The 10,853-nt window shown below is 53.3% G+C and overlaps 1 protein-coding gene across 4 annotated transcripts in view; it reads right to left on the reverse strand.

The window, feature by feature from the left end:
* Tbc1d9b (TBC1 domain family member 9B) overlaps nt 1-10,020 on the reverse strand; it is a 43,651-nt gene extending 33,631 nt beyond the window's left edge. For 3 of the 4 annotated variants that reach the window (XM_069993837.1, XM_069993835.1, XM_069993836.1), the window contains exons 1-3: nt 9,833-10,019; nt 4,953-5,063; nt 877-995 (exon numbers count right to left, since the gene is read on the reverse strand). In XM_069993837.1, the coding sequence (XP_069849938.1) occupies nt 877-995; nt 4,953-5,063; nt 9,833-9,950 (348 nt within the window). In that variant the 5' untranslated portion in view covers nt 9,951-10,019. Of the gene's footprint in view, nt 1-876; nt 996-4,952; nt 5,064-9,832 lie in introns of all 4 variants that reach the window. The other variant, XM_069993834.1, reaches the window with a different exon arrangement.
* Nucleotides 10,021-10,853: the final 833 nt, after the last annotated feature.

A 10,853-nucleotide genomic window follows, 5' to 3' on the forward strand; every position in this document is an offset into this window, starting at 1 on the left:
ATGCTGGGTGCCAGTGGCTCATGCCTATAATCCTAGCCACTTACAAGGCTGAGATCAGAGGATCGTTATTTGAATCCAGCCTGGGCAGAAAAGTACCCATGGGACTCTTATCTCCAATGAACCACTCAAAAACTGGAAGTGGAGCTGTGGCTCAAAGGTAGAGTGCTAGCCTTGAGTCAAAAAGCTCAGGGACAGCACCCAGGCTCTGAGTTCAAGTCCCATGACTGACAAAAACAAAGAACAACAGTCTATGGCAGCACTATTGACAATAGCTAAGCTATGGAGCCAGCCCACATAACCCTCAACCGATGAACGGAGAAAGAAAATGGGGTATATTAGCCTTCAACCCATGGCCTTTGTGAAACATTCAGAATTCAACCTCCAGCAGTGGGCAGTAGGCTCAACCGCCCCTTCATCCTAGCAGAATGTGAGCAGACACTTTAGTTTCTATCTCTGTGAAATGGGAATAAAATCTTCACTGTGCTGTGGGGGGAGGAAATAAGGAAAGACAGGCAGCACTTGGAATTTGCCTGCAAATTCCATTGGTTCCAGGAGCCGCCCTCCCCCCTCCCCCCAATACCACAATCTCCCATGCTGGAGTCCTTACTACAACACGTTCTGCAGATAACCTAAGCCTGTCTTCCTGCAAACCTCAGTCATCTCTAGGATACTTCTGGTATCCATGTGTGGCAATCATTATTATATGCATTGTTTGGAGAATGGTGACAAGAGGAAAGTCTATATACGGTTCAGGAGAGATATCCATTTTCCCCGAAATGTTTTCCCGCGAGGTTGCTTGCACCCACAGATGCGGAGGCCACAGCGTGCACGCTGCGGTCAGTGGGGAGGGAGGGTTGGTAACGGGCGCAGCCTTACATGGATCTTGCCCTTAACGAACGTGGTAATATCCTCTTCGCTGTCAAAGATGGACAGTGTCTGAAGCAAGTTGGTTTCCAGCCATTCCCAGTGTTTTGTGATCTCTTTGCGGGAAGAACCTAGAAGTTTGGTAAAGAAAAATCATTAAATCACCAGGTCTTAAACTCAAGTTAGGGAGATTAAAACGGGCGACTTTACTCGGGTACCTTCCTGTGACCACCCTCTCCCAGCTGCTCATTCATCTTCTGCTGAAACGTTACATGTATATATAACGAAAGTGACAAATGGACCAGGCGCTGGTGGCTCATGCCGGTCATCCTAGCTACTCAGGAGGCTGAGATCTGAGGATCACGGTTCACAGCCCACCCAGGCAGGAAAGTCCACCAGACTCTTAGCTCCAATCAACCACTCAGAAAACCGGAAGTGGTGCTGTGGCTCAAGTGGCAGAGCACTCGCCTTGAGCTGAAGAGCTGAGGGACAGCGCCCAGGCCCAGAGTTCAAGCCCCATGACCGACAAAAAAAAAAAAAAGTGAACACACACAGAGGCATGCACGCACTCACACAAAGTCAGAAATGCAGACAGTTATGTGGGAAATGTGAGCACCAGCGCCATTATGCAAACTATACTGCGGCTGGTAGGCAATGCAGTAAAAGGAATGTACCAGCTACTTGAGTATGAAGGCACTCCTGTTTCCACACTTCCTTTGGATTTTATTTCATTCCTAGATCATAGAGATAGACATCATATATTCATTTTAAAGGAGGAAGCCGAGGCACAGAGAGGTTAAGTAAGTTAGCCGAGACCACACAGCTTGGAAGTCACCAATCAGAATCCTAGTCCTGGCTGCCTGGCTGCCGCCTCCCCTTAGCCTCAGAGCTCCCCTCTGCTGGGGGGGACTTCCGTGTGAGTGTGCCGTGTAGCCACGTCCAGCCCAGAGAGGATTAAGAGGGAGGGCGGTGTGGCTCTTAGGGATCAGCAAAGCTTTTCCTGTGAGGAACAGCTGGGTGGGCTGTCACAGCAGGGCCACCACGTGCGGTGCAGGAGAGGTAGGAGGGGTAAGGCGGGGAGCTCCAGGCTCTGTGCTATTTCACCTGTCTGAAGACTAGGGTGTGCCTAGAGGAGAGGAGGCCAGAAACAAGGAAGGTCGGGTGGATTCTGGGAGTTCCTCAAACCCTGGTGAAGGTGCCAACAGGGCATGTGGCTGTGGTGAGCCGGTCCTCTTACCCGGCCCTGGGGAAGGAGGGAATGGGAGGGGGGATCTGCAGCATGGCTGGGCCTCTCCTTAGCCTCAGCCCCCCGCCCCCCCATACCAGGATTCCCCATCCACACTGCAGCTCCTCTCCCTCTCCCCGGGCTGCTCTAAGTCCTCTTCCCTCTCCATCTGCTCTCGAGAAGGATCTCTGCTGAGACGCGATGGCAATTTCCAGGGCGCACGTGCAGTCTCCTTTCCATGTTTCCCATGTAGTTGGGATGACAGGTGTGCACCACCATGCCCACTTCTGGTTGAGATGGGGTCTCGAGGACTTTCTACTTGGGCTGCCTTGAACCGTGATCTTCCCAATCTCCACCTCCCGAGTGGCTGGGCTCACAGCGTGAACCACCGTGCTGGGTTCCAGGGCTCCTTTTAAAGTCGCCTGTTTTCTTGTGGCCTAGAAACAGGCCGAGGCTCCTGGACCCCGCTTTGGAGACCCTACAGGAAGCCCTTGTCTTCCGCAATGAGTGCGCTCAGCCTCCCAGAGCCTCCCTGGCTCGGAATCCAGGAAATCGGGGTTCCTGCCAGGGGGTTTCCACTGGCCTTGGGCAACCTCCGTTTCTAACCATGTTGTGTGATCATAAAGAGGGCGGCAGACCAGCGATTTCAGGGTGCAGGGAGGAGGAATGTCAGCACAGGGGTAGAGCATCCGCAGGTGAACAGCGGCGGTTTCTGGGTGGCCACTTGTCCTGTGCTACTCTTCTCCTGTCCCTCTGGGCCACCTCCTGAAGCGGAGGCACGGAGGACGGGGCGCCGAGGCCGCCAGCCCACAGCCGAGGCGGGGAGGATCTGCAGGGGGCTCTGGGGAGTGCCCGGCACACAGGGCTGCTCTGACTACCGTTTTCTCAGAACCACCCGGGCTGGCCAGCGCCAACCGACAGGAAGCTTCCTCCCATACTGGGGGGATGGGCTCACTTCCTCCTGGGACCGCAGTGGACTGTCATTCTCCTCGTGGGGATATTCCACACAGCCCCTGAGTGAGAGAGCACCCCGGCCACGACTCCAGGGGAGAAACACGGCCAGGTTCCTGTGATCAGAATTCGCCACCAGCCCATTGGTGCAGAACTTTTAGGTGTGCTTCTGTTTTAAGACACTTCGTTTAGTATCTGTGGTGATTTGCCAGCGCGGACCGGGTCTGGAGCACGGGCTGGTCATCACAGGCCTGCTCTCAGGAGCGCGCTCTCAGCAGGGCTGGTCATCACAGGCCTGCTCTCGGGAGCGCGCTCTCAGCAGGGCTGGTCATCACAGGCCTGCTCTCGGGAGTGCACTCTCAGCAGGGCTGGTCATCACAGGCCTGCTCTCAGGAGCGCGCTCTCAGCAGGGCTGGTCATCACAGGCCTGCTCTCAGGAGCGCGCTCTCAGCAGGGCTGGTCATCATCACAGGCCTGCTCTCGGGAGCGCGCTCTCAGCAGGGCTGGTCATCACAGGCCTGCTCTCGGGAGCGCGCTCTCAGCAGGGCTGGTCATCATCACAGGCCTGCTCTCGGGAGCGCGCTCTCAGCGGGGCTGGTCATCACAGGCCTGCTCTCGGGAGCGCGCTCTCAGCAGGGCTGGTCATCATCACAGGCCTGCTCTCAGGAGCGCGCTCTCAGCAGGGCTGGTCATCATCACAGGCCTGCTCTCGGGAGCGCGCTCTCAGCAAGGCTGGTCATCACAGGCCTGCTCTCAGGAGCGCGCTCTCAGCAGGGCTGGTCATCACAGGCCTGCTCTCAGGAGCGCGCTCTCAGCGGGGCTGGTCATCACAGGCCTGCTCTCGGGAGCGCGCTCTCAGCAGGGCTGGTCATCATCACAGGCCTGCTCTGGGGAGCGCGCTCTCAGCAGGGCTGGTCATCATCACAGGCCTGCTCTGGGGAGCGCGCTCTCAGCAGGGCTGGTCATCACAGGCCTGCTCTGGGGAGCGCGCTCTCAGCGGGGCTGGTCATCACAGGCCTGCTCTCGGGAGTGCACTCTCAGCGGGGCTGGTCATCACAGGCCTGCTCTCAGGAGCGCGCTCTCAGCGGGGCTGGTCATCACAGGCCTGCTCTCAGGAGCGCGCTCTCAGCGGGGCTGGTCATCACAGGCCTGCTCTCAGGAGCGCGCTCTCAGCGGGGCTGGCTCATCATCACAGGCCTGCACTCAGGAGGAGCGACGCACTTTGCCTGGGCCCATTTTAAACCATGTTGTGTCAAGCAAAAGCACAACACTGACAATGTCACTAAACAGACAGAGCCATGGCCACTTGCTTACTGTGAAACAAGAAGGGGACACATCACTGCGACCCACCTCAGGCGGGGACACCCTTCAGGCGACTCAAGTTTTCACCATTTTGCAATGTTGAGACCATGAAAGTGCCAGGGTTTGGTTTTTGTTTTTTTTTGTCGGTTATGGGGCCTGAACTCTGGGCCTGGGCGCTGTCCCTCAGCTCTTCAGCTCAAGGCTAGCACTCTGCCACTTGAGCCACGGCGCCACTTCGGTTTTCTGCTGGTTTGTTGGTCATAAGAGTCTCACTGGGACTTTCCTGCCCAGCCTGGCTTTGCACCATGATCCTCAGAGCTCAGCCTCCTGAGTAGCTAGGTTGACAGGCGTGAGCCACCAAGCACCGAGCTGGGCCAAGGGTTTTGATAGGAAAGTTACAATGAGGCCCGACTTGGAGAAAATGGCCGCCTGTGAGCCCCGAGCTGAGCCCTCCGAGGCAGGAGGGGCTGCACGCGGCCGTGCCCTGCCTGGCCTGTGTCTCTAGCTGGCGTGGCTGTGCTGTCTGATGGGGTGGGAGCAGGGGGCCTCCATAAGCACCAGGCTGCATGGCCCTCCCCTCCCAGCGTGACCATATGAGCCGGGTACCTACCGCACGCCACCGTCCAGTAGACCTGCGAGTCCTGGGTCTGGTGCAGGATGCGGTAAGGGGCCACGCGGGCACTGGAGTCCAGCACCACGTCCAGGGTGCCCACGAGGAGACCTAGGGGCAAAGCAGACAGATGTGGAGGGTGAGAGGCCCCAGAGGCTGAGTCTGCCCCCGAAGAACGCTCATCCTGAAGTACCCCAAGCTCATACTGCTTCTTCTTTCTCTGCAGCCTCCAGCCGGAAGTCTGATCTCTCAAAAGATCTTCCCAGCTCCTTCCATTTATTTTTCTGGCTTAGAAATACTTTTGGGAGTCAGGCACTGGTGGCTCACACCTGTAATCCTAGCTACTCAAGAGGCTGAGATCTGAGGATCACGGTTCAAAGCCAGCCCAGGCAGGAAAGCCTGTGAGACTCTTATCTCCAATAAACCACTAGAAACCTGGAAGTGGCGCTGTAGCTCAAGCGGTAGAGCATTCTTCTTGAGCTGAAGAGCTGAGGGACAGCGCCTAGGCCCAGAGTTCAAGCCCCCAGGACCAACAAAAAAATAAAAAAGAAATACTTTTGGGCAGGGGCGCAGGGGAATTTGACAGGACTTGTTTAAACAATTCTAAGAGGCCTTCTTTTAGCAAATTACAAAACTAGGTTTGAACATATATTTCTTTTCCTTTTTTTTTTTTTTTAAAGGTGCTGGGGTTTGAACTGAGTATTATGCTCACTAGATAAAACAAGCACTTTTCCGCTAAGCCACCCCTCTTCTCCCTTTTTGCGCTGACACAGACTCTAGTCCTGCCTGAGAGCATTTCTGGACCACTGGCATGACAAGTGTACATCAATATGCCCAGCCATGGGGTGAGAAGGGTCCTCTAGAACTTTCCTGCCTAAGCAGCCTTCATTTGACATTCCAATGTTAGTCCTTCCTAACTTCCCAAGTAGCTACCACAAGGGAAAGCTACTGCAACCTGGCCATAGCAAGCTGTGTGTTCCTGTGTTCCTTCCTCCTCCTCCTCCTCCCCTCTTCCTTTTCCTTTTTTTTGGGGGGGAGGGGTGCGCCAGGGATTAAACCTCGGCCTTACTCAATCACTCTACCACTTGAGTTTATGCCCCTAGTCAATTCCTTTTTTTTTCAATTGTGGGGCTTGAAATCTGGGCCTGGGCGCTGTCCCTGCGCTTTTTAGCTCAAGGCAAGCACTCTACTGCTTGAGCCACTTCTGGTTTTTTTCTCTTTGCTTATGTGGTGCTGAGGAATCGAATCCAGGGCCTTGAGCATGCAAGGCAAGCGCTCTACCACTGAGCCACCTTCCCAGCCTTCTAGTGTTTTATTAGAGGTAAGAGTCTCACAGACTTTCCTGCCTGGGCTGGCTTTGAACTGAGATCCTCAGATCTCAGCCTCCTGAGTAGCTAGGATTACAGGTGTGAGCCACCTGCACCAGCTGTCAATTCCTTCTTTATCTCTTTCTTTTTTCCTTTCTCCTCCTAGTAGTACTGGGGCTTGAATTCAGGGCCTCACCCCTCTATTTGCTCACAATGGGTGCTTTACCACAGGAGCTATGCCTCCAGTTTTTGCCAGTTAATTGGCTAAGTCTGTAAGTCTGACTTTTCAGTTCAGTCTGGTTTCAAATTGAAATCTTCCAAGTCTTAGGACCCTCCCCCTTTCTCCCCTCCCCCCCCCCCATACCAGTAGCTAGGATTACAGGTGTGAGCCACTGGTGCCTGGCTAAGTATTTCTTTCAAATGAGAAAGTGGAAGATACAAATTAATGACACACAGTGCCACACATATTCAGAAAAATAATACAATCTTTTGTATTTCAAGATGTAGTCTCACTGCGTAGCTCAGATGGGCCTCAAACCCTCAATCCTCCTGCCTCAGCCTCTGTAATTACAGATGTGACCAACATACCTAGCTCACACTTATTAACCTCTTTTAGTAACCACAAGATGTCTCTTTTTTTTTTTCCACTGTACTTTTTGTTTTGTTTTTTCTTTTTTGAAACTGAGGATCAAACCCAGGACGTTGCGCTTGTAAGGCAGGTGCTCTGCCACTGAGCCACCCCTCAGCCCGGAGACACGTCTCCCTTCCTTCTGACATTTTTTTTGGCTGAGAATGCTGGCTGCTTTTTCACAGTACAATGGTTCTGTAACATCATCTTCTGTATCAAGAACAGGAAGACAACTATGGTCTTTCTTCTCCCATAGGATCACAAACTTTTGTTTTTAAACATTGAAGGAAGTTTCTTTCAGCCTAAAATGTCAGCCTAAAAGGACAGGGACACTTTTAGGATTGTTGAGTTTGGTAAAACGCTGGTTCAGGTCCATCTGCCTCTCTGTCTGTCTGTCTGTCTGTCTCTCTCTTCTCTACACGGAAACATTTTAGGGCATTTCAAGATTTCTTCTCATGCTACCCGATGAGCTGTGATAGCATTCTTGGTGGATGTCATTATTTCCCAACAAATCAGCAGGAAATGTGTCTTCTGCTATCGCTTGTCTGAGTCACGCCTCTTTAGTAATGAAATGATGAAGCAATCTAAAGTCCTGTCTATGGCTTGGAATTTTTCAATACAGAAATTTTGGTAAAGCCTGAAAATGTATTATTCCCATCTTCCTGTTACTGGCAGAGGTACTTTCTCTTAATCCTTTGGGTTTTTTGGGTGCTGGAACTCAGCTTGAACTCGATCTTGTTTGGCTCTTCACTCACGGCTGAGGCTCCACCACCTGTGCCAGGATTCTAGTCCACCTACTGATTCTATTACTCAACTTTCAGACTTCCGTTTCTTACATCCTTTTATTTTTTGGTATGGTAATCCCATTTGAATTCAGGGCCTTAAACTTACTAGACCAAGTGTCCTACCACTTGAGCCACGCCTCTGGCTCATGATGCTTTAGTGACTCTTCAGATATTGCATTTTTTCCCAGTCTAGCCTCAGACAGACTTTCCTAAGGATAGCTCCTGTTTTAGCTGAGATTGCAGACAGACATAAACAGCCACCGCTGGCTTGTTTTTGAGATGAGGTTTCACCTTGTGCCCTGGTGAGCCCTTAACCACAATCCTGTCTGCCTCACATGGAGCAGGGGACTGCAGGCATGCCCCACTACACCAGGCCAAGTCTATTCACTTTATTTTTATTTATTTATTTATTTTTGTGTCAGTTGTGGGGCTTGAACTCTGGGCTTGAGCCCTGTCCCTGTACGCTTCAGCTCAAGACGAGCACTCTACCACCTGAGCCACAGCCCCACTTCTGATTTTCTGGTGCTTAATTGGAGATAATGGACGTTCCTGCCCGGGCAATCTTCAGATCTCAGCCTCCTGACTAGCTGGGATGACAGGTGTGAGCCACCAGTTCCAGGCTAAGTCTATGCACTTTAATATGATCCTCTCCCCTCAGATTCTGTCTTTAATAAGTAAAATGAATAACTGCAAAACAGGTCTTGTTCAGAGACATTCAAATCAGGGGTTTGCTGATTTCCCACTTGTTTCAGTGAAATATTCTAAAAAAAAAAAAAAAAGGGTCTCTAAACTGCAATTAAAGAGAACATAATTGAGCTTGAACACAGTTCGGAATAAACCTCTTTTCATTGGTCATGCTGAGGTTTCTTTTCTGGTCTTGGAAATTGTGTTTCTGAGTGGCTAGACTCCTGGCGTGACCCTGCTGCAGAACTTGAAAGTGTTTTAACAGGCTCACCAGAAAGTTTAGGTTGGCAGGTTTTTTAAAAGATAGTTGGAATAAAATCGAATCACTGACAGCTCTCTCCTGGCCATGCTTTCTATGGGACGTGCCAAGGAGCATAAGCCTACTTGGGGGGGGGGGGGCGGCAATTTAAGGGATGGTTCCCTGGGAGGGGGTTGAGGCCTGGAAGCTCCATCTTGAGGGACACAACACAGAGAGCTGAGTCTACTCTCCCTGCACAGATTGGCCCTGAGGCAGGTCGGGCACGGCTCCTGTGATTCTCCAAGCCCTTTGGAGAGGGAGACCAAGTGGCTGAAGGGAACATTGTGTTTTCTTGGAAACGGCACACAGTCTCTTCCACGTTAAATGGTCCAGGAGAGGTTAGCGGCAGAGGTCGCCCATGGGAGCCTCCACCTGCCTCTGGCCAGACTGTAGAGCTGCAATACTGGAAAACCAGGTCATTTCCCAGAAAATTCTCTGGATCACATGGAAGATCTAGCAACACCTAGGCCTGAATTCTTACAGGGCAATAATCGGGACCTAGAGAATCACATGCACTAACCCAACTCTGGTCCCACAGGGCTGGGGGGTGTGGGGTGTGGGGAGGGGGGGGGCGGAGAGGCCCTGGAACCGAGGGGTTTTGGATACCATCTGGAGAAACTCCCAAATCCTACAAAACACCCCAGACACTCATTGCCGTGTCCTGCGTGAGTGAAAAAAAAGGGTCAGGCGTCTTGGGGAGCTCATGGGGAACACCCATCCTGGTAATTGGGAAAAGCCTGGGGGATCAGAAGCCGGGGAGATCTCTGATACTCCTTGGTGGGCAGTTCTTCAGCGAGTTGGGAATAAAGAAGAGAATTGTGTAAAAACAAAAGAGGACAGAAAGAAGACTGGTGCATGTGACCCCGGGGGGAAACTGAGGCAGGCCGGGGATTCAACCCAGACTTTTCAGTTGGTGGCAGGACACCGAACCTCAGGATGTCCGGGTGCTCGGGACCTGGGGTCTCGCCGGAGCCTTCCGGCCTCCATCCCCGCTATGACCTTTGACCCCCGCCGTCCCCCCTCCCCCGGCGCCCCCCCCCCCCGCGCAGGCCCTCCCCCTTCACGCCCCGCCGCCGCGCGCGCTGACGTGCGTGTCCCCGGCCCGGCCCGCGCGTCAGTCCCCGGTCCCCCCCCCCCCCCGGCCCGGCCCCAGGCCCCAGGCCCCGCGCGCCTCTCACCCGTGAGGCCGCCGCCCTTGCCGTGGCCACGGCGCCGCTGCAGCACAAAGAAGGGGTTGGCCCGCTCCGTCACCCACAGCGCGTTGGCCACCAGCACCTCCTCCGGGCCTAGCCACATCGCGGGGCCGCTCGCTCCGGGGCCGAGGCCCGCGAAGCGGAAGCGCCCGCCGCTGCCGCCGCCGCCGCCGCCGCCGTCGCTGCGACGGAGCCCAGCGGGAGAGGCGGGGCCGGCGCGGCCGGGGGCGGAGAGTGGCGCCCCCTGGTGGCGAGCGGCACCACGCACGGCTCCGCTAGTGCCGCCGCCTCCCAGGCCCCGCCCCGCCTTGTCAGGCCCCGCCCTTTCAAGCTACGTCCGCCGAGGCCACGCCCTTATCCCTTTCAGGCCCCACCCCCTGTCCAGGCCCCGCCCCGCCCAGTTCTTGGCAGCGATGGAGAGGACCGACTTTGATGGTGCAGAAAGCTGGGTCCCTGGCATTTGGGGGGAACATGCGAACAGATGTTCTGGGAGAAAATGTAAAGCACTAGCCTTCTTGGATATGCTGCTTGCTGAGTAGCTAAGGGCGTCTGTAAGAGTTAAGCAGTTCCCGGTGATTCTCAGGTTTACCCCCCACACTTTGAGCCTGATTGGAGGAATTTGCAAAAGTGGGTGATGGTTCAACCAAAAAAAATAAAAAAGAACCTCGGGGAAGGTAGGGAGGGAGGGGATGGTAGGGGGAAAACAATGGAGGGGGTAACAATGTTCAAGAGGAAGTGTACTCATTACCTCACTCATGTAACTGTAACCCTCTGTATAGTATCTTTACAATAAAAAAAAAGAAAAAAAACACCATTTGTTAAAATTTTCAGTGATTTCCAGTGAAATCATTACTGTTATTTAAAATTATTTATCAAATATGCTATTGTAATTTTTCCCAAGTTCCCTGTAAACTTTTAATCTAGATGATTCTCTCGTAATAAAACACTATATATATGAAAAAAAAAAGTGGGCACGTAGTGTATCAGGATCAGTGCAGTTCCCTTA

The sequence above is a fragment of the Dipodomys merriami genome, unplaced genomic scaffold (genome assembly GCF_024711535.1).
Source record: "Dipodomys merriami isolate MVZ:Mamm:240054 unplaced genomic scaffold, mDipMer1.0.p SCAF_44, whole genome shotgun sequence".
NCBI lineage: Eukaryota > Metazoa > Chordata > Mammalia > Rodentia > Heteromyidae > Dipodomys > Dipodomys merriami.